The sequence below is a fragment of the Dermochelys coriacea genome, chromosome 11 (assembly GCF_009764565.3).
Source record: "Dermochelys coriacea isolate rDerCor1 chromosome 11, rDerCor1.pri.v4, whole genome shotgun sequence".
Taxonomy (NCBI): domain Eukaryota; kingdom Metazoa; phylum Chordata; order Testudines; family Dermochelyidae; genus Dermochelys; species Dermochelys coriacea.
The window spans coordinates 2678518-2704838 of record NC_050078.2 but is presented as its reverse complement, the minus strand read 5'-3'; the positions used below and the strand labels follow the sequence as shown (position 1 = coordinate 2704838).

Here is a 26321-nt window from a genome sequence, read left to right as displayed (position 1 = left end):
GGGCCTGAAGCCCTTTTTAGCCTTAGAAAAGATGCAGTGTGGGCACGCCAGGGCATGGAAGAGTCCTGGGGATAGATCACACAAGCCCTGCTTGTGCAGGGGTCTCCTCTCCTGACGGGGCTGACAGCTTCCTTCTCCCCACACTCTGTGTGTTGGCCCCTCCCCTGGGTGACTCACTGGTAGAGCTTGAGAGAGGTTTTCAGCTTCTGGTCCACCACGGTATCGGGGATGGCTGGCTTGATCTCCTTCTGGTCCCCCAGCACGTGGGTGAGAATCTTCATCAGCTCTGGGGAGACCGCCTCATCCTCGCCATCTACCACACCCACCTCGGCACGCCCACCCCGCTCACGGTCCCGGATGTCCTTGGCCAAGTTCATGCCCTGCACCAAAACAGGCAATGGGGCTGGCGTCACATGTGAGAGCAACCCGGGCTGGGCAGCAGCCACAGGGCAGCTGATTTATGGAATAATACAGGGGGCTGTGGGTCTGGGGTGAGGGGCACAGACAGAGCTGTGTGGGGAGCCCAGGACTGGGCTAGCAGGGGGTTGCAGGTTGGGAGTGAGGGGCACCGGCAAAGCTGCAGGGGGCAGGGCTGAGCTAACGGGGTTGCGGCTCGGGAGTGAGGGGCACCAGAGCTGCCATAGGGGAGACCCACTCCCTTGGGGCAGGGCTGACTTGGGGGGGGGACCAACCCATTTGGGCTCCCCACCATGCAAAGGGGACCTGCAGGGACAGCTGATCCATGTCCCATCGCAGCTTCTCCCTCGGCGGAGGGGGTGTTTGGGTCTCCCACTCCCTCAGATGAGAGCAGAGATGAGGGGCTGAGCTCCGAACCCTGCAGGGATGGGGGGCTCCCAGGGAAAGATCAGGGCTGAGCGAACAGCGACAGCAGGTGAGGCCACTGGAGAGACCCCAGTGGGACACATCCCCACCGGGGCTTACTCAGTAACCAGTAAGGGCTGGATGACAGGACCCCAGCTCACAGAGGGCCCCAGGGCGTGGGGTGTTCTGGCCCCTCCTAGCTGGGATGCTGCCATGCTACCTTCAGCCTCTCAGCGCGGTTGCTCTCCGGCCCGTTCCACTGGATGATGAGCTTGCCCAGGTCCAGGAGGAAAACATCCCCCCGGTTGAAGCTGTTCCATTTCATCTCCACCTGCAGGAGAAAGGCAGCCAGGTCAGTGGGGGAATAAGGCTGTAAAGCACAGGGCTGAAGGCAGGACTCCTGGGTTCTCTAGCACCAAAGGGTTCTCCCTGGGATGGGAGTTAAAAGTGAATCCCCACCAGCTGCCAACAGTATAGGGCCTATGACACACAGCAATGCAATTCTGAGTCCCCCCGCAGAAGGCAGCATTTCACATACCCTGTCCCAGTGCCTAACAGCTCCTGAGGAGGCTCACCCTGATATGACCCTCTCAGGTCTCAGCTCCCCCATTACAATGAATTTCATTAGCTTCATTCGCGTTATGGCCACAGCATCCCCCACCAATCAAATGCAGCTGCCTCTGGGGTGGTGCGTGGCAGCCCTCCAACAGACACACAGCAACGCCGCGCAGGGATTCCCTGCCCAGTGTGGAAATGCAGCCACCTCTGGGGTGGGGCACGGCTGCTAATGACGCGCCGCTGCTCAGTGCAAATGTTTAGGACAGGAAGTGAAGGAGAACCACGTGTGAACGCTGCCCTGAGCTGGCTTTTGGCAAAGGGCTCCGGGAGCTGGGTTTAAACCCCGAGCCAGTGTGCAACCGCGCTCGGACTGGTGGTTCCGGGGCCCGTGCCAACCACCCCCACCATCACCCACCTCTCCAGCCACCACGTTCTTCTTGCCCTTCACGTGCAGCAGCCGTTGCACGTTGTACGTGTTGGTCTCCACGTGCTTCATCCCCGAGGCGACGCCACCCTTCTTATAGCTGGGGGGGGAAAGGCTGGGTCTGAGTGGGGAGCCCCGGGAGGCAGATTTTTCAGGATCGCTCTCCCCATTCGGGGGCTGGTCAGGGACGTGCCCCCGTCGCACAGAGAGCAGGGGGCAGGGGAGGGGGGGGGTTAGAACCCAGGAGTCCTGGCACCTCTTCCCCTGCTCTAGCCACTAGACCCTGCTGCCTCTTAGTGCCTGAACTCCTGTCCCAGCGAGTTTCCGTCCCTGGGGAAACTGAGTCCTTTAGCTTCTGGGAACAGAAACCTGGTGTTCTCCAGGACAGCTGAGCTGCAGGGGCCTTTGCTTACGCAGTGGGGATGCCCCCCCCACCTGGCCGCCCCCTGCCAGGCCTGCCTTCCTGGGACCACTCAGTGGTTCCCAGTCCCTCCCACGGGGCAGGGGCTAGTTGGCGGCGCCCGTTGCCCTGGGCGGGTTGTGGATCCAACCTGGGCCCAGACAGCAGGGTCCGGATCCAAAGAGCCCTCCCGCGGCCACGCACCCGCACCACGGCCGAGAGCGGGGATCGAACCCCGGGACTGAGAGCGCCTGCCCCCTCCTGCTGCGGGTCAGGAGCAGGCTGTTGGAGTTCCAGGGAATAGCTCCTACGGGGGCGACATGGTCACACGCGTTATCGATGCTGGTTGGGGGACGTTATGCCCTGCCCCACCCCACCCCAAGCGGGGGTGCGGGGGTGGGATCCGCCTCCCTGGCCCCGACGTACATGAGTCCCTGTTTGAAGTTGCCCTTGAAGATGTTGCTCTCGTGGCCCTGGGCCTCGCGGTGCTGCACGGCCACCCCGCCCAGGTGCTCGTCCATCTGGGTGGTGTAGATGGCAGCCGCCCCCTGCTCGTCCTGCGAGGATTCCCGGCCCAGCCAGTAGTGGATGTCGTATCTGAAGCTGTTCCCGGTCTTGTGCGTCTGTGGCCAAAGGACAGTGGGCTAGCGGCAGGCGCAGCTCCGTGCCCGTTCCGGGGTCTGAGGGCCGACGGCCCGCCCTGGGCTGGGATCCTGCCGCCGGCTAACCAGGAGGAGCTGCTCAGCACGGCAGCCCCGGCAGCCGGACACAGTCCCGGACTGGCATGCTCCTATTTAGATACTGCCACCCGCTCGCTCCAGCCTGCAGGGAGCACGTGTGTACTCCCAGCCCTCCCCTCCCCTCGCACTGTGATGAAGCGGGCATATTCTGTAATATTTTGCGGAGGCCCGTGTGTGCCTCAGTTTCCCCTATATGGCCTTGCTCCCCAGCGGGTGGCAGGCACCTGTTTGCAGTCCTGGCTGGGATTGGCGCCCAGCTGACCAGACTGAGGCACAAACAAGGCCTCCTAAAAATATTACAGGCTATTCCCCCTTCAGCTCACTTGCCCAAGCTGGGGTGCACACCCCGGCTTGCACACCTGGTCGCCCTAGCGCACATCCTCACTTGCTGTCACACACACACTGCCGGGTGCTAAGCAACCCTGCCCCACGCCGCCTCCCCTCCTTCCCCTTCTCCCCCCACCGGGCGAGGCAGCAGGGTGCCCCACGGCCCAGCTTGCCACCCACCTGGGCCACCCACCAGGCCCAGAAGGGTGCCCCGCTGCCCCCCCTGCTCCGTCCCAGGCCCGGCACAGAGCCCATACCACGAGCAGCACGTAGCAGTCCCCTTCGTAGAAGTTCCCATAGCTTTTGGGAGGCACTGGCACCATCTCCATTTTCTGGAAAGAGAAGGAAACGCACGGTGCTGAGTCCGGAGGGGGCCTCCCCCGGGGGAACCAGGCTTGCGGGGATGGACCAGGTACTCTGGTGCCACCGGCCTGAGCTGGCAATCTGCTGTTGGGTTAACCCCTCAGCCGCTGCAGGCAGCCTGACCTCCCCCAGGATCCCCCGGCCGCTGCTGAGTCTGGGGTGAGGCCGCGTCCCTGGGATGTTAGTGGGCGAGGCCACGCCAGTGGCTCTCAGTCCCGGGCACTGACGAACGCAGAGATCCAGGAGCCCCATCCCCAGCTGGGCCCCCCCATCACCGGGTCCCATCACCCACCTCGATTCTCCAGATCTGCAGACCAGGCGTGGTTCTGTTCAGCATCTTGGTGACTTTCGCGGTGAGCTCCGGCATGGTGGGTAGCGCGGTGGGGGCCTGGCATGGGGGAGAGGCAGCATTGGTGACACCCTCGTTAGCACCCATTAATGACAGGGAGATGCTGAGCCGAGCCCCTGCCTGGAGCCTTGCGGGGAGCTCCATGTGCACCCCACACTCCAAGAGGCCGGGGCTGGGCCTGGGTGGGCGGGGGCTCATTGCCAGAGCTGGTTCTGGTGCGGTGCCCAGTTCCCCCGGTGTTCGGGGAGAGGGGACCCCCAGTGCATGTGCCAGCAAGTCCCTGCACCCGGGGGGCAGCATGGCATGGGGAAGGGCAGCGCCACGGCTGAGAGGAGTTGTCTGGGCCAGGGGCTGTGGTGGAAGGTGCCAGACGGGCAGCTCTGGGGCAGGGGCAGCAGCCGGGCCCTTGTGCATTATCTGTGCCCAGGCCAGGCCAGGGCTCTGCAGCTCAGGCTGCGGTGGCTCGTACTGTTAGCTCTGGAGGTGCCCGGTTTAATCCCTGGGCTCAGCCCAGAGAGCAGCTTTCACATTGGGCAGTGGGGATTTTACAGCTCCCTGGGGTGTGGCGCGTGGGTGGGTGCCAAGCTGGCACAGGGAGGTGCATGGGCAAGCGGATTTCCCTGGGTGCTCTCTGCCAGCCGGGGCCCGGCTGCTGGGACAACTGGGCCCAGCCAGGCTGATAAACATACGTGCTCCAGATGCCAGGGGTTAGCTGCCACCTGCTTGGGATGTGCCTGCTTCCGGGGGCGGGGGACAGGGGAGCAGGGAAGCCCTGAAGCATGGCCCCCAGTAGGGAGCTGCTCCCCGGGACCATGGGTGCCCCTGGCGCACGATCGATGCTTTAGTGGGTTGACAGAGACCTGGATCCGGAGCCCGAGGGGCTGGCCTGGGGCAGGGCTCATGCCCAGGCTGGGCGGGGGGGGGGTGACTGTCACCCTGGGCTGTATTAACAGGAGAGTCGTGTCCCGCTCTGCTCGGCACTGGGCAGGGGCAGAGGCTACGCCCCACACTCGGGTAGCTGGGGATAAACGGGCGAGAGTCCGGAGGAGAGCAGGAAAGCCGAGCGAGGGCTAGAAAAGCCGTCCCAGGAGGCAGGGGTAGCCGGGAGAAGGCAGGGTGTGGGGTCCTGGGCGCTGGAGGGTTCCAAGACCAGGCTGGACAAAGCCCTGGGAGGGCTGCTCCGGGTTTGCTCGGGCCTGAGTGCAGGGGGCTGGACGTGCCGCCCACTCACGGTCCCTCCCGCCCCACCTGGTGACTGGCCCGAGGGGGCCCATGCATCAGCGCTTCGGGCAGGGCCACGCGGTGGGTGGACCTGGCCCTCCCTGCCCCGTTCAAGGGGCGAGATCAGGCGCCGTGTTCCCAGCCCTTCACCGCTGCCCACTCACCCGCCCTAGAGCTCCAGCCGATGAGCCCTCCTGTTCCCGGAGCCAGCGTGTGCCCTCCCTTCTGTGCCATCCAGCCCCGTCGGCACCGGATTCCCCTGCCTGGCCTTGTGCTATGGCTGCTCACGGCTGGCTAGAGCCCTGAAGGGTAGCACCCCCACCCCCCGCCCCCGAGATCCAGGTGCACTCAGCTGCATGCCCCCCCATGCTGATCATGCCCCCCGCCCCCGACATTCAGAGAGGCTCAAATACTCGCCCCTCTTGCTCAGCTCAGGTCAGTTGCCCCCTGTGGGAGGACAAGCTGGAGCCACCCTCCCCTCCCCCCCCGGCCCAGACACGTCCCTTCTGGGCTCTGGTGCAGGGGGCCACCATCTGCCCAGAATGGGCCTTTGTTCTGCGTGTGGAGTTCAGCCTGGTCCGCGCCCTTCCCGTGTGCTCATCTGGACCCAGCCCTCACATGCCCACACTTGCCTGCCCCACACTCAGCTGCACCTCCAGCTAACGGAGGGGCCATTGCCCCCAGATCCCCGTGCCTGCACAGTGCCATCAAACAGCTACCAGGCCCGGAGAAACCTCCTCAGGTGGCTCCACCAGGCTCAAATCAGACCCTGACACCTTCTGTGGCCTGGCCTTGCCCCCTGCCTCAGTTTCCCTGTTTGTCCCATGCAGATACCGCTCCTGTCCCTCCTCCCCAGGGCTGTGTGGGCGCTGACGTGCAGAGACGCACTGTATGGGCTCACAGGCCCTCTGCTTGCCGGCCCTGGGGGCTGCCAGAGACACCACATCCTTGCCACCGCTCTGCCAGGCCAGTGGCTGTCACCTGAGAGTTGAGGGCAGAGGGTCAAGGATCAAGTGGGGTCACGGTGCATCCCGGCAGGGGTGGGGCCGGAGGTAGGTGCGGGCGATTGGCACCCATCAGAAATGCAGCCCGCACCTCCAAGGGGGAAGGGGAGTGGGTCTGATTTAGGGGGAGCCCAGAGGGGTCCCTGCTTACCTGCCCCAGCAGGGCTGTGGGTCCAATCCAAAGCCCAGTGCTTCGGATCAGGCCCTATATCCTCAGCCCCTTCAGGGGTGTGGATGCTCCCCCAGAAGCCACCAGCAAGGAGCAGCCCGCATCAATTAGGGGCCTCCACTTCCCACCTGCCCCCCCAGGGCTGCCCTGCCCCCCGCCTTGGGGAGCAGAGGGGGCCGGAGAGGGCTGGCAGGTGGGTCCCAGCTGTTTGGGGCTGGGCCCTGAGATCCGCCCCCAGGGCCTGCAGGGCAAAGCCAGGCACAAGGGGACACGCGGGCAGCGGCCAGGCCAAGGTGCCAAACCCCCGACCCCCCGCCGCCAACCCCTTACCTCTCCTGCAGTGCTAGCTCGGTGCGGCAGCTTGGAGACTGCTGGTACCTGTGCAAAGTGCTCTCCTGACGGAGACGGAAACGGGGCGACCTTTGTTCCCTTCTTCACATGGGCTTGCGTTCACCATATAAGGACAGGAGCCTGGGGAGGGACATGCAGGCGATCCAAGGTCCCTGGGTCTCTTGGGAGCTGCCCACTGCTGCCCTGGCACCGTTACTCCCTATTTATTGTCCAGCATGTGGCATCGTTATCTCGTCACAGATCTGTCCCCTGGGCCCCACCCTGCCTCAGCCCTGCAGCCGGAGGCACGTGGAACAGAGCCTGGGTCAGGTTTCTGCGTTCTGGAGCTGAATCTGGCGGCGCTGGGAATCAGCAGGGCCCCGGCGGGGTGTCGCGGGCAGAGAGGCACCGGGGAGAGCAGGCCCAGAGCACTCCACCTGCAGCAGAGACCCCGGTAGAGCCGCGCCACGGGCCACCGGACGGCTGGTACACGCCACCCGCTGCCGGGCATTCTGGGTACAGTGCACCCACCCGCCACCGAGGACTCTGGGTACAGTGCGCCCACCCGCCGCCAGGCATTCTGGGTACAGTGTGCCCACCCGCCACCGAGGACTCTGGGTACAGTGTGCCCACCCGCCACCAGGCATTCTGGGTACAGTGTGCCCACCCACCGCCGGGCATTCTACGTACAGTGTGCCCACCTGCCACCGAGGACTCTGGGTACAGTGCGCCCACCCGCCGCCAGGCATTCTGGGTACAGTGTGCCCACCCGCCACCGAGGACTCTGGGTACAGTGTGCCCACCCGCCACCAGGCATTCTGGGTACAGTGTGCCCATCTGTCACCGAGGACTCTGGATACAGTGCACCCACCCGCCGCCAGGCATTCTGGGTACAGTGCGCCCACCCGCCGCCAGGCATTCTGGGTACAGTGTGCCCACCTGCCACCGAGGACTCTGGGTACAGTGCGCCCACCCGCCACCAGGCATTCTGGGTACAGTGTGCCCATCTGTCACCGAGGACTCTGGGTACAGTGCACCCACCCGCCGCCAGGCATTCTGGGTACAGTGCGCCCACCCGCCGCCAGGCATTCTGGGTACAGTGTGCCCACCTGCCACCGAGGACTCTGGGTACAGTGCGCCCACCCGCCGCCAGGCATTCTGGGTACAGTGTGCCCATCTGTCACCGAGGACTCTGGGTACAGTGCACCCACCCGCCGCCAGGCATTCTGGGTACAGTGTGCCCACCTGCCACCGAGGACTCTGGGTACAGTGCGCCCACCCGCCGCCAGGCATTCTGGGTACAGTGTGCCCATCTGTCACCGAGGACTCTGGGTACAGTGCACCCACCCGCCGCCAGGCATTCTGGGTACAGTGTGCCCACCTGCCACCGAGGACTCTGGGTACAGTGCACCCACCCGCCGCCAGGCATTCTGGGTACAGTGTGCCCACCTGCCACCGAGGACTCTGGGTACAGTGCGCCCACCCGCCGCTAGGCATTCTGGGTACAGTGCGCCCACCCGCCGCCAGGCATTCTGGGTACAGTGTGCCCACCTGCCACCGAGGACTCTGGGTACAGTGCGCCCACCCGCCGCCAGGCATTCTGGGTACAGTGTGCCCATCTGTCACCGAGGACTCTGGGTACAGTGCACCCACCCGCCGCCGGGCATTCTGGGTACAGTGTATCCCACACACCACCAAGCATTCTGGGTGTGCCGGGTCGAACGCACCTGCCTGCCATAAACATGCCAGGCACCTGCAGGCCGAAGGGCCACAGAGCCAAGCATTGAAGCTCCGTGCAGGAGCAGAAGCATCCCCCACTCCACTGAGTTCTGCATCCCACTGAGCAGAGCCCTGGGGCCAGAGGCCGTCCCAGCCTGCTGCTGGGGTCTGGGGAAATTCCCTGTTAGAGCCGCAGGAACCAGGTCTCCAGGATAAACCAGTCGCTGAAGGGTTTGCAGGCTGCGCTGACTGGATGCTCCACGCCCCAGTGCAACGAATGCTGCCGTTTCCTGTGCCGGGCAATGCGGCGTCTCAGCCCAAGCTGCTGAGCTCCGACCCGGGTCTGAACTGCCCTAGAATTTGGGATGGAGAGGGGCCTAGTCACTGCAGCTCCTCTGCAGCAGGAGACTTAATTCAGTGAAACAGGGCCTTCCCTACACCGCCCCCCCCCGGGGCCTGTGGCCCCCCCCACCCACAAATTTCCCCAACACCCCCACAGTGGTCAACTAGTTACCAATAGTTGTTGCCAGTTTAGTCATTGGTTGGAAATTTGAACTGAAATTGATACATCAATACGCACTTTAAAAGCAGATACAAAGTATGATAAAATACTTGTACCTGGAAAAGTATGACAAGTTTGAAAAGTCTGAACAAAGACAAGCCTCCTCACACAGCTCTTGTTTTTGCTGACCATGTTGGCGCATTGGGGTCCGCAATGTTGGCCAACCTTATAATTGAAAATGATGATTTGTAAGCAAGGTGTGAATGAGCTGTCCCCTGACAGCTAGTGATGAGCCAGGGGTCGGGGGAAAGGCTTCAGGACCAGGCTGTATTTACATGAGCTCACCTACTCTGCCCAGGTATCCAGCAGACAGAACTGTGTTGCCCAAGTGATCGATTTTGGCAGGTGTTGGGAGTTTCTGTACTAAACATTTTTATTATATTATAATTAATTTTTACATAAAACATAAGAACGGCCATAGTGGGTCTAACCAATGGTCCATCTAGCCCAGTACCTTGTCTTCTGACAGTGGCCAATACCAAGTGCTTCAAAGGGAAGTAACAGAACAGGGTAATTATTGAGTGATCCATCCCCTGTTGTCCACTCCCAGCTTTGGGCATACAGAGGCTCTCAGAGCATGGTGTTGCATCCCTGCCCACCCTGGCTAACAGCCATTGATGGACCTGTCCTCCATGAGTTTATCTAGTTCTTTTTTTTAATCCTGTTCTAGTTTTGGCCTTCACAACATTCTCTGGCAAGGAGATCCACAGGTTAACTGTGTGTTGTGTGAAGCAGTACTTCCTTTTGTTTGTTTTCAACCTGCTGCCTATTAATGTCATTGGGTGATCCCTAGTTCTTGTGTTATATGAGGGAGCGTTTCACTTTCTCCTCACCAGTGAAGATTTTATAGACCTCAGTCATATCCCCCCTTTGTAGTCTCTTTTCCAAGCTGGAAAGTCCCCCAGTCTTTTTAATCTCTCCTCATATGGAAACTGTTCCATGTCCCTAATCATTTTAGTTGCCCTTCTCTGTGCCTTTTCCAACTCCAATAGATCTTTTTTGAGATGGGGCGATCAGGACTGCACGCACTATTCAAGCTGTGAGCATATCATGAATTTATAGAGTAAAAGTGGAGGAGCTTGGTTTGCCAGACCGATCAGCAAAGCCAATGCTGACAAATTCTGTGAAAAGGCTGCAAAACACCAATCCTCTGGACTGCATCGACATACAGAAAACCTTATAAGCCAGTCACTGTCAAAGCCAATTTTAGAAATACTTAACAAGGCTGTTCAAAATACTGGCAACACAACCCAGTTTATTCAAACAAACATGGCTGTCACATCATCCTTTCTCTTTAAGCAAGAGATACCACACACTACAAACTGGAGGCCAGTGTTAAGTGCATTGTCATTTGTTAATCCGGAAGTTGGACACTGGTTTTGACCAAGACCAGCAGATGCTCACTATCTTTCTGCAAAAAGAAAAGGAGTACTTGTGGCACCTTAGAGACTAACCAATTTATTTGAGCATAAGCTTTTGTGAGCTACACCTCACTTCATCGGATGTAGCTCACGAAAGCTTATGCTCAAATAAATTTGTTAGTCTCTAAGGTGCCACAAGTACTCCTTTTCTTTTTGCGAATACAGACTAACACGGCTGCTACTCTGAAATCTATCTTTCTGCAAGAAACTCAGTTGACTGGCTAGAAGCATGCGATGCAACAGTGAAAGACTCAGCAGTCAAAAAAGTGAAAACCTCTCTCACCACATTCAGAGAATGTGCATACATGGCTGATGAATGCACCGATGCAAATGGGTGTCAAGTATTAAGTCACTGCCTATGTTATCTTGTTGTCAGGGGTAGGCCAGTAAATGAATTTCTAGATGTTCAGGTTATAGAAGACACGTTGGCTGCATCTCTGACAACCCACGTCTTAGAAGAGTTAAATGCTTCTCAGTTGAACCCAAAACAGATGGCTGCTTGTGCATTTGATGGAGCTGCAAACGTCTCTGGAAGACATGGTGGAGTACAAGCTTCGCTCAGAGAAAAGTGTAACTCTGATCTCTCCCATACACGCTTCAGGGGCCATCTACTCCAACTAGTGCTAGGATGAGCTTCAAAATCTTCAAAAGGCATTTAAAAAGCTATAAATTGAATGTCTTCATTACACTCTTTTTTCAGTCAGAATCCAAAAGAACTCAAGGTCTTGGAAAATATAGAAGATACACTGGGACTGAAGTTCAAATTAGTCCAACCTGGGAAAACCCGCTGGCTTTCTCATGAGCGATTCTTGGCTGTTGTCTTAAAATTACTGCAACCATTATTATTGGCTTTGGAAAGTATCTACCGAGATGGGATGGATCTAAGTAGTGAGGCTGGTGGATTACTTTTGCTACTACGTTCAGAGAAGACTATTGCCATTCTCTCTCTTGTAAGTCTACTGTTGAAACCACTTGGTTTCATTCAGGCATGTGCTACAACATTCATTCAGGCATCTGCTACAACAGTAGTAGATCTCTGTCCAGCAATGGAAGCTATGCTTGGATCAATCAGAGATCCATTGAAAACATACTGGAAGAAGCAAAGACTTCAGTTCAGACGTTGACTAATTAGGGCACTTATATAAACTCCTTAAATGAAGAAGACAAGAAGTATTGTTAAGGCAGCTGAAAAAGTAAAGTACATGGACTTGATTCTTACATCAAGAAGAACAACAACTTCTGGATTCCATCAACCTCTACGTAGCTTTTACAGATGCCTGTCTTATAAAACACCGACAATTGAGTGGAGTGAGGCACTACCAGCAATGGGGCTGCCATGTGACCAGGACAGAATAGAGAATTTGAACACACAGTGGAATATCATATGATGAATGAATGTAGATTTGACTTCAACTTCTTCTTTGTCATCACTAATGGTTTGACCCAATTTTTGTGCTCTGTTTCCTGGGATGAAAGAAGTAGGAATTCATCTCTTTCTACTCCCGGTCACAACAGCTACAACTGAGCGTTCTTTTTCCTCTTTGGATAGAATTTTGGGTTCTGAAAGACGTCGCCTTCTGCCTGATCATGAGCATGTCATGAAGGACTGGAAGTACCTGACACATGAGAAGCTACGAAAAATGAATGCACTGCATTCGACAAATTCATTAACAGAGCTGTGCAAAATTACAAGAAGGAACCAAGAAGGATGTAGGTATAGTGCTTCATAGTAGGCTTGAGTAGCCAACTGTAATTTGTCTGATGATTGAAAAATATGAGTTAAATCTAATAAAATGATTGTGAAACATTTTTCAGTGTTTACTGTGGTGAAATAGAGCCCACCTTTGCCCTCATGGTCTCACCTCTCATGGGTCCTCCCCCCGCCCCCTGTATTTCTGAACACCCCCATAATCTCAATTTCTGGGGGAAACACTGCAGTGAAATATTTTTTCTGTGCGATATTTGTTTATATCACATTCTGTCAGCTGCAGGATTCAGCATCAATTCTCCTCTGAATGGAAATAGCAGGGGAGGTTGGTTTATTTTGCTAGGCTGCTTCACTGGCTCATTTGTTCATGGGAGAAGCCTGGGCCTCTAAAGAGCTATTCCCCTCACTGAAAACACCATGCCAGCTTTTCAATAGAACTCTTTGCTTCCCCACCAAGGTTTGTCTGAGTTTCAGATGCTCAGTAGCAACAGTTATAATCAACCGATGCCATGTTTTATAGAGATCATGAGCATGTTACCAACTGCAGGCCCAGTTATGGCTCCAAAGCTTGAGCCATGGGGTGGAGGAGGAGAAGGTGGTTCATCTTCAAGCAGTGGTGGTAGGAGGGGTGTTTGTGCTGGTGGAAGCCGGGGAAGCCCCGGGGCCATCAGGAGCACTGGGGAGGGAGGTTTGCCTTCACCAGTACAGAATAGGTGTAGTAGCATACACGCCACACAGTGCCTGGCTCCTCTGGGGTGCTCAGTATAGCTGGCAGTGCCTTCCGCCCCTCCCTGTTTGCCATCAGGGTATTTAGCAGCAGCAACATTATGGCTTCCACATGCATGGGAGTGTTTGGGGGAGGGAAAGGACTTTTTGACCCTCTTCTCACCTCCACCACCACTAATACCTCTGTGTGATGGCAGCCATGTTTTGACCCTGTAATAAATAGATAGGAACTGCTTCTGCCAGGAAAAATTTCAGGGGAGAATAGATGGTCCTCAGTAAGGGAAATAGGAAATCCAAAATACTTCTCTTTCCTTTCTACACAGCGCCTCCAAGAATAAAATATACCTGCATGGAGACAAACCCATCTGGCTCATCTTTACCCTACAGACTTCAAAATCTCTTTCTGAACAAGCCCTTTCATTTCCAATGAGATATTACCCCAGGAGCTGGCTGGAATCTACGCTCCCTTTCATCAGAACCTTTCTCAGTAAAGGCACCAGGACAAGTGCGTTGCTGCCTGGCCCTGCCTGCTGAGGGGATGAACTGTAATGGCCAGAGATCACACCGGCATAGAAGTATATTGAAGGCGAACCCTAAGGAAATTAGGAGTTTAAATCATCCTCCACATGTCCTGTGTCCCACTACAATTAACCTAGGCAGGGTCCTTCGGAAGCCGAACACTTTATGCTTCCATCCCACCATACTACTGTCAAGTTTTAGCAAATTAGAACAAGTCAGAACGTAAGAACAACCATATGTATCAGTAACTGCTAATGGTAACAATTCACTACCTCTCCCTGCTACAGGTAGCAAGTCCCTACAGAGAGCAGTTTCACACACCCTATGGTGTAACAAACTGCTCTCTGGAGGAATTAGCTACATCGGCTAGCATTTTTTCGCAAATTAGGACAAGTCAGCAAATAAGAACAACCTTATGTTCTTGGTGGTGACGGGGGATTTCAACCACCCAGACATCTGTTGGGAAAATAACCCAGCAGAACACAGATTATCTGAGAAGTTCTTGGCATGTATTGGAGACAATTTTTTATTTCACACGGTGAAGAGGCTGTTCTAAGGGAGCAGCTGTTCTAGATTTGATTTTGACAAATAATGAGGAACTGGTTGAGATTTTGAAAGTGGAAGGCAGCTTGGGTGAAAGTGATCACGAAATGGTCGAGTTCATGACTCTAAGGAATGATAGGAGGGAGAACAGCACAATACAGACAATGGATTTCAAGCAGGCTGACTAGCAAACTCAGGGAGTTGGTAGGTATGATCCCATGGGAAGAAAGTCTAAGGGGAAAAACAACTGAAGACAGTTGGCAATTTTTCAAAGAGACATTATTAAGGGTGCAAGAGAAAACTATCCCACTGCGTAGGAAAGACAGGAAGTCTGGCCAGAGTTCTCCCTGGCTTAACCAGGAGATCTTCAATGATCTGAAATTCAAAGAAGAGTCCTTCAAAAAGTGGAAACTCGGTCAAATTACAAAGGATGAATATAAACAAATAACACAAGTATGTAGGGACAAAATTAGAAAGGCTAAGGCACAAAATGAGATCAAACTAGCTGGAGACATAAAGGGTAACAAGAAAACATTCTACAAATACATTAGAAGCAAGAGGAAAATCAAGGACAGGGTAGGCCTTTTACTCAATGTGGGACGGGAGTGGTGAAATAATAACAGAAAATGTGGAAATGGCAGAAGTGCTTAATGACTTCTTTGTTTCAAGTTTCAGAGTGGTAGCCATGTTAGTCTGTATCAGCAAAAAGAACAAGGAGTACTTGTGGCACCTAAGAGACTAACAAATTTATTTGGGCATAAGCTTTCGTGGGCTAAAACCCATTTCATCAGATGCATGCAGTGGAAAATACAGTAGGAAGATATATATATGTACACAGAGAACATGAAACAATGGGGGTTGCCATACCCACTGTAACGAGAGTGATCAGTTAAGGTGAGCTATTATCAGCAGGAGAAAAAAAACCTTTTGTAGTGTGTGACGTTATTGACATAAGCTGGGACCATATACATCATTGTTGCAACCAAAGTCCTGTAGTGGCACAAAATCTTGTATAAAGGGAGTCCAATAAGGTGTCTAAGACACGGTTATGGTTTGCTGGTTATGATTATGCTATCTGTATGTATGTATCATTTTTGTAGTTAAAGTTATGAATATTGGCTCTATACTGTCTGTATTTCAAACTTCTGCTATGCTTCTGAGTGACGCCCCAGACAAGTTGGTGTCAGCTTTGCCTAGCCTGCTTGATGGACCATAAGCTATACAATTGACCCATTGAGAGAAGACAGACGCGCCTTGGGACTCAGCAAGGTGTGCAGGGACCTGCCTATGGACAGAACTCTGAGGTTTTTCCAGGCCATGTGATGGTCAGCTCGTCTTAGGGACAAAGAAAGAGACCACTTGGCAAGAGACTATAAAAAGCTGCTGCAGCTCCTCCATCTTGTCTTCAGTCCTGCTTCTTACCTCTGGAGGGACTTGTCTACACTGAAGCTTTGAATCAAGGACTGAAAGACCCATCCCAGCTGTGGATATTCTCCAGAGACTTGATTTGAACCTGCAGTTTATTCCATCACTGGTACAAGCCTGAACCAAGAACTTGGCCATTACTGTATATGATTGATTCCCTTTAACCAATTCTAGCTCCTATCTGTATTTTTTCCTTATATGAATAAACCTTTAGATTTTAGATTCTAAAGGACTGGCAACAGCGTGATTTGTGGGTAAGATCTGATTTGTATATTGACCTGCGTCTGGGGCTTGGTCCTTTGGGATCGAGAGAACCTTTTTTCTTTTACTGGGGTATTGGTTTTCATAGCCATTTGTCCCCATACTGAGTGGCACTGGCAGTGATACTGGGAAACTGGAGTGTCTAAGGGAATTGCTTGTGTGACTTGTGGTTAGCCAGTGGGGTAAAACCAAAGTCTTCTCTGTTTGGCTGGTTTGGTTTGCCTTGGTGTGCACAGAAACCCCAGCCATGGGCTGTAACTGCCCTGCTTTAAGCAATTTGTCCTGAATTGGCACTCTCAGTTGGGTCCCACCAGAACCAGCATCATTACATAGTGATAATCAGGATGGCCCATTCCCAACAGTAACAGAACGCCACTAGCCCTCACCTTCAGCCCCCAACTAAAACCTCTCCAACGCATCATCAAGGATCTACAACCTATCCTGAAGGACGATCCCTCACTCTCACAGATCTTGGGAGACAGGCCAGTCTTTGCTTACAGACAGCCCCCCAACCTGAAGCAATTACTTACCAGCAACCACACACTACACAACAAAAACACTAACCCAGGAACCAATCCCTGCAACAAACCCCATTGCCAGCTCTGTCCGCATCTCTCTTCAGGGGACACCATCATAGGGCCTAATCACATCAGCCACACTATCAGAGGCTCTTTCCCCTGCACATCTACCAATGTGATATATGCCATCATGTGCCAGCAATGCCCCTCTGCCACGTACATTGGCCAAACCGGACAGCCTCTACGTAAAAGAATAAATGGATACTAATCAGATGTCAAGAATTATAACTTTAAAAAAACCAGTCGGAGAACACTTCAATCTCCCTGGTCACGCAATTACAGACCTAAAAGTTGCAATACTACAACAAAAAACTTCAAAACCAGACTCCAACGAGAAACTGCTGAATGGGAATTAATTTGCAAACTGGACACCATTAACTTAGGCTTGAATAAAGACTGGGAGTGGATGGGTCATTACACAAAGTAAAACTATTTCCCCTTGCTTATTTTTTCCCTCTACTGTTACTCATACCTTCTTGTCAACTGCTGGAAATGGGCCATCCTGATTATCACTACAAAAGGTTTTTTTTCTCCTGCTGGTAATAGCTCACCTTAACTGATCTCGTTATAGTGGGTATGGCAACCCCCATTGTTTCATGTTCTTTGTGTATATATACATCTTCCTACTGTATTTTCCACTGCATGCATCCGATGAAGTGGGTTTTAGCCCACAAAAGCTTCTGTTCAAATAAATGTGTTAGTCTCTCAGGTACCACATGTACTCCTCTTTTTTTTCCTTTGTTTCAGTTTTCACCAAGAAAGTTGATGGCGATTGGACGTTTAACATAGTGAATGGCAGTAAAAATGAGCTAGGATCAGAGGCTAAAATAGGGAAAGAACAAGTTAAAAATTACTTAGACAAGTTAGAGGTCTTCAAGTCACCAGGGCCTGATGAAATGCATCCTAGAATACTCCAGGTGCTGACTGAGGAGATATCCGAGCCATTAGCAATTATCTTTGAAAAGTCAAGGAAGACGGGAGAGACTCCAGAAGACTGGGAAAGGGTGAATCTAGTGCCCACCTATAAAAAAGGAAATAAGGACAACTAGGGTGACCAGATGTCCCGATTTTATAGGGACAGTCTCGATTTTTGGGTCTTTTTCTTATATAGGCTCCTATTACCCCCCATCCCCTGTCCCAGTTTTTCACACTTGCTGTCTGGTCACCCTAAGGACAACACAGGGAAATACAGACCAATCAGCTTAACTTCTGTACGCAGAAAGGTAATGGAGCAAATAATTAAGCACTCAATTTGCAAACACCGAGAAGATAATGTACTAAGTGACAATCAGCATGGATTTGTCAAAAACAAATCATGTCAAACCAACCCGATAGCTTTCTTTGACAGGGTAACAACCCTTGTCAATGGGGAGAAGTGATAGACATGTTATATCTTGACTTTAGTAAAGCTTTTGATACTGTCTTGCATGATCTTCTCATAAACAAACTAAGGAAATGCAACCTAGATGAAGCTACAGTAAGGTAGGTGCAAAACTGGTTGGAAAACTGTCCCCAGAGAGTAGTTATCAGTGGTCACAGTCAAGCTGGAAGGACAAAACAAGTGGGGTCCTGCAGGGATCAGTTCTGGGCCCAGTTCTGTTCAATATCTTCATCAGTGATTTAGATAATGGCATAGAGAGTACACTTACAAAGTTTGCGGATAATACCAAGCTGGGAGGGATTGCAAGTGCTTTGGAGGATAGGATTAAAATTCAAAATGATCTGGACAAACTGGAGAAATGGTCTGAAGTCAATAGGATGAAATTCAATAAGGACAAATGCAAAGTACTCCACTTAGGAAGGAGCAATCAGTTGTACATATACAAAATGGGCAATGACTGCCTAGGAAGGACACTGAGGAAAGGGATCTGGGGGTCATAGTGGATCACAAGCTAAATATGAGTCAACAGTGTCACACTGTTGCAAAAAAAGCAAACATCTTTCTGGGCTGTATTAGCAGGAGTGTTGTAAGCAAGACACGAGAAGTATTTATTCTGGTCTACTCCGTACTGATTAGGCCTCAACTGGAGTATTGTGTCCAGGTCTGGGTGTCACATTTCAGGAAAGATGTGGACAAAATTGGAGAAAGTCCAGAGAAGAGCAACAAAAATTATGAAAGGTCTAGAAAACATGGCCTCTGAGGGAAGACTGAAAAAATTGGGTTTGTTTAGTCTGGAGAAGAGAAGACCGAGAGGGGACATGACAACAGTTTTCAAGCACATAAAAGGTTGTTACAAGGAGGAGGGATGTTCTCTTTAACCTCTGAGGACAGGACAAGCAGCAAAGGGCTTAAATTGCAGCAAGGGCGGTATAGGTTGGAGATTAGGAAAAACTTCCTAACTGTCAGGGTGGTTAAGCCCTGGAATAAATTGCCCAGGGAGGTTGTGGAATCTGCATCATTGGGGATTTTAAAGAGCATGTCAGGGATGGTCTAGATAATACTTAGTCCTGCCATGAGTGCAGGGGACAACACAAGAGTGCAGGGGACAAATTGCTATCTGTAGGAATTTGCTACATCAGATAGCAGGTTTTTTTACAACAGCAGTTTCTTACAATCCATTATGTGTCAGTAACTGCTACCTGTAGCACTCCTACAAGGAGCAGTTTCCTATACTACAATGGGCTGGGTCAAGGCCTTGGTCTTTGAACATAGGTGTGGCCAGCCCCGTTCTCCTGTGGGGACTCAGCCCAGACCCCCACTGGGGCAGGGGCAGAGAAGGGACCAGAAGCCCCCAGAGTCGCACTGGTCGGGACAGATAGAGGTGAGCTGTAGATCCTGGTCTCTCAGGTCTGAACAGGTCGGGGCACTATCATAGCTGGAATTAAAGTCTCCCTGATCTGTCATTCTTTAGCATCTGCTGTCTGGCAAAGATCACTCCTGGCCTGATAAATATTTACCCAGCTGATGGGAAGCAAAACCAAAAGAATCCTTGAGAGCTTTCTCTGGACTCTCACTTTCTGTCCCCGTCACCCAAGGGAGCAACGTGACTCACCCTCCCCTCTCCTGGGATGAAACTCCTCTGGGTGTTAACTCCTGAGCTAGTGAGCCCAGGGCCCCCGGTGTCCGGCCCATGTGTGGCAAACCTGGGTCTGTCTTTGCAGCCGGTAGGCATGTCTTGGCTGGTCCCGAAGCCAAAGCCTTGGCTTACGTGCTGCGTTCAGTTTCTGTTGGAGCCGGGAGTGGCCCTTAATGCAATGACTGTGCCTATTTCTCCCAGAGTATTTTACCGCATTGCACACATATAGGAGTCCCTCACCCAGCTCCAAAATGCAGCCACTGCTGGGGGGAGGCACAGCAGCGGTCGAACAGCCATGCTGCATGGGGCTCACCCGTCCGACGCTGAAATGCCCCCACCTCTTCGGTGGGCTGTGGCAGCTGTTTAACGGTCAAGCTCTGTGACGGTTTAGGACAGGAAGTGAGAGAGAAGCCCATATCCCAAAGATGCAGAATGGAGTGATTGGAGCCAGGGTCTGGCTGTGCAGAAAGTGACCAGTCCAGACATCCCCCCCACACCCCCCTTCAGTGAGGCCCCCAGCCTGCATTCCCCGAGGAGAGGGGGGACGGAAAAGTTTGAAGGGGGCCATCATCCTGTTTTATTGCTTTACAGCGCTGGGGAGTTTCTCCAGCTTATCTTATCTCCTGTGCTGAGCCAGCGTCCCACTCCCGCACACAGACCAATATCTGCTCCTCCCAGTGGGAAAGCAGAACCCCGGGCCCCCAGGCTTGGCCTGCTTTAAAGCTGTCAGAGCCCTGGTGGAAAAGATCCTCCTTCCCACATCCCAGAGCTAATTGTGGGGGAGTCCGCATTACACCTCTCGCTCAGCTGCTGCAGTACCCCGACAGCCAGCAGAGGGAGACCCCGTCCACAGAGCCGGGCTCCAGGAGCGGCTGTGGGTGCACGCACCGAGACAGGGACCCGCCTGTGATTCTTCAGGCTTCCAAGGGGGCGACCGCACCCGAGGGAGTCAGGCCCTTGCCCCGGGCCGCAAAGAGCTTTGGATGCAGTGAAGGGTCCTCAGGCCAAGCAGCCCGCTTCCCTCCAACGCTGGCACCTCGCCACAGCCTCCTCTGCAGGAAGGAGCCGCTGGTTCCCGGCTCGCTCGCAGCATTGGAGCCCCACGTGTGCCCGACGTGCTCAGCCATGTCACCGGGCGTGTGCACCCGAACCTGCCCTGGCTTTGCTGCCCGGCGGCAGGGTGGGCCCCTGGTGCCCTGCACAGTTCTGGCACAGGAAGGGGCTCGGTGGCTCCTGGTCCCAGGCTTTGCTCTGGTCACCTGTGGGGCTCCCCAAGGTGCTGCTTGCCCAGGGGGATCCCCATGCGGGCGCCCACAGGGCAGCTGATCTGTGGAGCCCAGAGCAGGAAGGACCCGACCCCAGGGACTTGTCGGTGCATGTCCTTGTCCTGCAGAGCCGCGCACGTCCTTGTCCTGGGGCCTCGGGCGCTGAGGGGCTGGGGCTGGTCTGTGCTTCCAGGTTGTGGGTCCCTGGACCAGAGCAAGCTGGGGCCACTCCCCATCCCTTCTGCCTACAGTACCCCACATCGCTCCTGCCGGGGAAATGGGTCGGGGCGCAGGGGCTTCCCTCACTCCACCCGCCTGCCCGGCACTCCTGCCAGGGAGCGGGATCATGGCACGGGGGCTTCCCCTGCTCCCCAGCAGGAGCGCTGAGTGGCCAGAGAGAGTCAGGGTGTGGGGGTGACCATTTTCCCAGGCCCCCCCCCAATTGGCCAGGGCCTAGGGCATTACTCCGTTGGCCCAGTGCCTGATCCACCGCTGCCTGCTTCTTTGTCCGCTGGGCCAGGAACTCCTGCCTGGCTCTGGCCTCCTTCCAGCAGTTGCCGTAAACCCAGGCAAGGGGCGGTCAGGGTGCGCCAAGCTGGAGCAGAACGTGACCCAGTTCCCCCGGCCCCTTGCCTCTGCGGAGCCGGGGTAATTAATGGAGGAGGGGCGTTTCCTGGGGCAGACCCGGGTATGGAAGTTCTCTCCCTGAATCCCGGAGGCACCTGCTCCGTGGGGAACCCCGGTGGCCCTGCGAGACTGAAAGGGCAGGGGGGTAACTGAGGGCAAAGATCCTGGCCAGTGGGTGCCGCCCTGGTGGTGATGGGCAAGCACCAGGGAGGGTAACTGTGCCTAGAGCCAGGCCACCTCAGCATGACTGTCGAGGAGGAGCCGCCCCAAATGCCCCATGCGATGGAACAAATACCTCGGCCAGTGTCCAGTTTGCCCGGGCAGATTTCAGGCTCAGTGCGCAGCCCCCCACTGGCCCCTTGCTATTCAACCAGCCCAAGGGATGTTTCCGGGGGCTGTCGCCATGGCGGATGGAATCAGGGTGCCTGGAGCTGTCATGGAAGAACGAGGCTAATCTACACCCTGAGTTCCAAAAACCGAGGGGGTGGGGGTGGGGGCATCACATTCAGGCCAGACAAGTGCATCCTCAGGGCAACCGAGGCACGTCCCAGCCCCATTCTCTGAGCTGGCCCCGGCCCTGCCACAGTGGCAGCTCTCCCTGAGAAGAAGCTGGCACAGAACTATCTGCTGCAATGATCATGCTGAGCTACAAGAGACCAACTCGCCAGGGCGCTACAGTGCTGGGCAGACGGCTTGGCACCAACCTCAGCAGGATCCTGCCTTCGCTAGCATGAAGGTGCCGATCGGGTGAGTCCTGGATCCACAGACTATCACAGTCCCAGTTAAAGTCAGCAGGTGCCAAGCACCTTCCTTCAGACTCAGGGGCAGGAGCAATTAAGCCCTTTTATGGAGTAGAGAGAGCTGCAAACAGTGGGAGTGACCACCCAAAGCACATGGCAGATCAGAGCTGAGTCAGGGGGCTCCGGTGGGGTTTCTTGGGGTGCACAGGCAGGGGGACAAGGAGACTGGTCTCAGTCTCTGTGTGTTGCAGGCAGGAAGGCTGGCGAAGCAGTCGTGAGGGTGACCCTGAGAAGCAGTGGAGTGACGGGGCTTCTTGGGCACAGAGCCCACGGGAGGGGCAGATGTGGGGATTTCTGAGCAAGGGACCTGCCTGCTGGACAGGCTTAGGGAAGCGGGACTATGTGCACAACGTAAAGAACCAGGTCACGCTGAAGAATCTCCAAAGTACATGGGGAAGGGTGGATGGAGCACAGGGCCAGGCATTAGCTGTTTTGCTCGGGGACGAAGACTTCAAGTGCCGCCGCAGGCCCACGAGGTGTGGCAGGGCCCAGAAGCTGGGAGTGGAAGCCAGGGGTGGCTCATTGCATAGTTACCCTAGTCTGTGCCCAGCCCCTGCCACCCTGGTATGAGCCACAGTCAGAGACAGGGTAGGGGCAGGGTGGGCCGTGGGCTGACCCAGTCTGGATGCACTTATGCCCTCATGAGGCCAAGTGTTCCACATGGGCACTGATGTTTCCTCAACACAGGGCTGTTATGATCTGGATCCACATCCGCAGAGCCAGGATGCTCGGTGTGGGGTCCAGCGACCGCCCCACAGGTCAGGTGCTTGCAGGAGACACGGGTCAGTCAGCGCCCGGGTCCAACTAGCTGCGCACAACGAGAGTGTCACAGCGCCCCGGCCTCACTGGCAGGGAAGTGCAGCCCTTAAAGGCACAGTCCTCAATACCCTCCCAGCCAGAACTTGAGACACTAAGGCAACTACAACCCCGCTGACAACATCCAGAGCCTGCCAGCCAACTCCCTGCACGGCTGCCCTGGGACATCGGCCGCTCTGCTGCCAGAAGGCAGCAGGGTGTGTGTTGGGGCTCCGTTGTCTCACCCAGCCATGGCTGGTTCCTATCCAAGTCTCAGTGACCCTCGTTGCCCACTGTCCTGGGTTTGGAGAGGGTGTCGCCTCTTTCTCTGCAGCCTGTGTCCGGCTGGGTGACACCCTCACCCCCCCGCAGGGCGGTGACTTGGGAATACAACCGCTGGGCCGAATAGCTGGGCCAGACAGCCAGCTGACTGGCCAGGTTTCCGTGCAGCTGCTCGTGGCCACGCTGTCTGACAGACACTCGGCCGGATCCCACAGCTGGAGCAGAAGGATGCCATGGCCGGCTGGGTGAATGATCTTGCATCCTGGCTGGCGTAACTGATATCAGCGCTGGCACATGCAGCGTCCCATGGGCAGGGCCCCTTCCCCTGTCATGGGCCCTGACCCTTGCCTCATGCAGCCCAAAAGGGGAGAGGAGCAAAGCCGAGCACCAAGCCAGTGGCCAGGCTGGAGGTGGGCAGGGCGGGCGCGAGGCCATGTCATGGGGTGCTCCACAGGGGTGTGATGCTGGCTCTCCAGCTCCCCAGGGCCTGCTGGCAGGGGCAGGGAGCCTGGGCCAGGCCCAGTTCATGCGCTGCAGGCCAGCCTGGCTGCAGTGTGGCAGGCGATGGCTGGGGCAGGTGGCAGGCCGGGCTGTTCCCTGTTATCGGGCCCAAGCTGGTGGCACAGTCCAAGCCTCTTCAAACATTAACCAGAATTTCCTCCCGGCTCCAGGGCCATTTATGGCCCAATGGGTAAATGAAGGTGCAGAAGTAATTTATAATGTTGACTCTGCTGCAACCTGTGGACTTTCCCATGGCCCCCAGGTGCCCATGAAGGTGGGGCCCACACGGGCACCCCATGGCGGGGCCCACGCCGCTCTTGCCCTAATGCAGGGCTCAGGGTGGGCCTGGGCATCTCTGCCCACTAGGCCTATGCCAGAAACAACTCTGTTGTGGGCACACTGACTCCCTGTCCAGTCAGAGTTTCCAGCAGCAGAGCAGACCCCTCGCCCGCCCCCGGGTGTGGGGTACATGGTGCCCCCTTGGCCTGGGACCCCCCCCAGCTCTTCCAGTCCCTGTGAATGGGCACACGGAGGCCGTTGGCTAGCTCGACGCTGTGCCTGGGGGCAGGGTTTGCATACCAGGCCCGAGACCTTGCACTGGGCTCTGTATCACTGGGGAGCCAGGACGCCAGGGGGATGGGCTCATGGCGGCTGGTGTTACTGGGCAGGTGGCTGCACCCGCTGGAGCTTTCTCCGAGTGAGCGGCTCCATCCCTGGCTAGAACAAGTCACACTGACTGTGCCAGGCACCCGCCTGCTGCTCATGGCAGAGCCGTACCCGTGCCCCATGAAAGACATTGGGCCCAGAGGGCGCACTGGCATCGTTGCCTGCGATGTGGGTGACACCAGCTGCAGGCCAAGCAACCACTGTTGTTTCGTGGGAGGCCAGCGGCCTGGGCAGGGGGGGTGGGAGTGGGGAGGTTCTCACACCCCAGATCTGCAAGTTTCCCGGTTCCCTCCCGCTGCAAGAGACAAACTCGCTGTCTTTGCCAGGCGGGCCCTGCCCCATGGTGTCCTGTCCTCTCACTCAGCTTCCCTCACCAGCTGAGCCGGCAGCCCCCCCCCCAGTGCTCTGTCCCATCGCCCCTGTGGACACAGGCCTAGAAGGGATCCCTGGTCCCGGAGCCAGCCCCAGGCCACCCCATCACAAAATGCGCAAGCTGCAGCGTAAAACCAGCTGGCCCCCAGGTCCTGCCGGCCTGGCCGGGCTCGGGGAGGGGGGGCCTTGTGCCCTCCGGCTCCTCGGGCCTGTGGGCCACCGGACTGGGAGCAGGGCCCCTCGGCTACAGTAACACAGAGAAACCGCCAGCCTTTGCCAACGGGCTGTTCCCAATCGCCCGGCCCCGGTCTCCTCTGGGGCAGGCTAGACCCGGGTTTGCCCACCCCACTTGGCAGCTGGCAGCCCCTCCCTTACCTGGCGCAGAGCAGCCTGGGGAGGGGCAGCTTTATTGCCCCAAGGTTTGTTCAGGGTCTTTAGGCTGGTGCGGGTTGTTGCTCTGCCCAGGGCTTGGCGAGCCAGGGCCAGGCGAGGGAGGGGACCCTGCCCGGCAGCCTGGTGATGGAATAGCCCGGCCCCCTCCCCCTCCTGCCCGCTAATGAGCTGAACTCCAGCAATTAGGCCACCAAAGGGGGGGGCCGCATGGGCTGGGGGGAGTGAAAGGTGGCCAGGGACGACAGGCAGCTCATTCATGAGGGAGTGGGACAAGCCAACCCCAGCAACGGGGCCGGAAGATGCCAGGGGAGTGAGCTCAGAGCCCTGGGCCGGGAGTGACTCGGCCGAGCCAGCACGGGGCAGAGCAGGTGCCCATGGGAGGGGGCTCGGGCTCAGGAGAACCTGTCACCAGCCTCCCCCCGTCCAGGTCACCTATTGGCCGTGCCCCCAGCGATGCCCCCCCAATCCTGGGTCTGAGCAAGAGCATTGTGTGGGGTGCGCGGGCAGAGGCTGGGCAATGCTGGGGGGTCGTCCCCTATGGGAGGGTGGCGTGAGGCTGGGGACCAGTGCGTTAGGGACTAGCGCGGGTGGGGGGGGCTGCTCATGCCTTGCCCAGGGCCAGCCCCATGGGCCTGTCACGTGGGCAGGGCTGCTGGCACTTGCAGGCACTATGCCAAGCAGGTTGGAGGCAGTCGGGGGGGCAGGAGGGCAAGAGAAGAGAGACCCAACGGGCTGCAGCAAGGGGGATACTGGGAACGACGTGCCAGCTCGCAGGGAGTTCGGCGTCCCCGGGTGGGCGTAGGACCCCCTGGCACAGGTGGTTGCTAAGCCCAGGTTTGCTCGGTCCTGCCTTGGCGCAAGGGGCTGGATGTGGTGACCACGTGAGGTCCCATCCAGCCCGACAGTGCAATGCACGAGCCAGCAGCGGGGGCAGAGGCCGAACCCCCGACACGGGGCCGTCACCCAGACACGCCAGGGGCTGAATCCCTCACCTGAGTGGATCCCCGGCTGAGGCCACCCCCCCAACGGACAATTAATTGGTCTCAAACCTCCTGCTTTTCTGAGGCTGGCTCATGGGGTCAGCAGCCTGGGGGTTGGCTCTGCTGTGTAGCGCCCCCTGCCCCCCTCAGTGGCTCTGGAAGGTGCGTCAATTGTTTGCCCCATGGGGGGCGGGGGGGAGGAGTTAGAAGCCAGGTCACCTGAGCCCCTGGCCTGTGACTTAGTCACAAGGCTCCCCTCACTGCAGTGCTAGGGCCACCCCATGCCTGACCCCCCCACTTTAGTCCTTCATAGAGTTGGGGAGGGGATGGGGCGGCCCCAGCATGTCGCATATGACCCCGGGAGGTCTTGTGAGAAACCCACAGCACATGAGCAGGGCCAGGGTGACAGCTGAGGACACTGGAAGCCACCGCCCAAGGACACAGGCAAGGCTGA

General features: G+C 56.1%; 1 protein-coding gene and 1 long non-coding RNA gene across 3 annotated transcripts in view; one reads left to right on the top strand and one right to left on the bottom strand.

The window, feature by feature from the left end:
* VIL1 (villin 1) overlaps positions 1-24988 on the bottom strand; it is a 36447-nt gene extending 11459 nt beyond the window's left edge. Inside the window, exons 1-7 of one of the 2 annotated variants that reach the window (XM_038421688.2) lie at positions 24870-24988; positions 3927-4022; positions 3529-3603; positions 2631-2827; positions 1796-1904; positions 1043-1153; positions 178-380 (exon numbers count right to left, since the gene is read on the bottom strand). In XM_038421688.2, the coding sequence (XP_038277616.1) occupies positions 178-380; positions 1043-1153; positions 1796-1904; positions 2631-2827; positions 3529-3603; positions 3927-4001 (770 nt within the window). In that variant the 5' untranslated portion in view covers positions 4002-4022; positions 24870-24988. Of the gene's footprint in view, positions 1-177; positions 381-1042; positions 1154-1795; positions 1905-2630; positions 2828-3528; positions 3604-3926; positions 4023-6707; positions 6819-24869 lie in introns of those variants that run through there. The other variant, XM_043504816.1, reaches the window with a different exon arrangement.
* LOC122458003 lies at positions 14521-17392 on the top strand. The gene is made up of 3 exons (XR_006277819.1): positions 14521-14573; positions 16917-17219; positions 17352-17392. It is a non-coding gene; the product is annotated as an uncharacterized LOC122458003 (long non-coding RNA).
* Positions 24989-26321: the final 1333 nt, after the last annotated feature.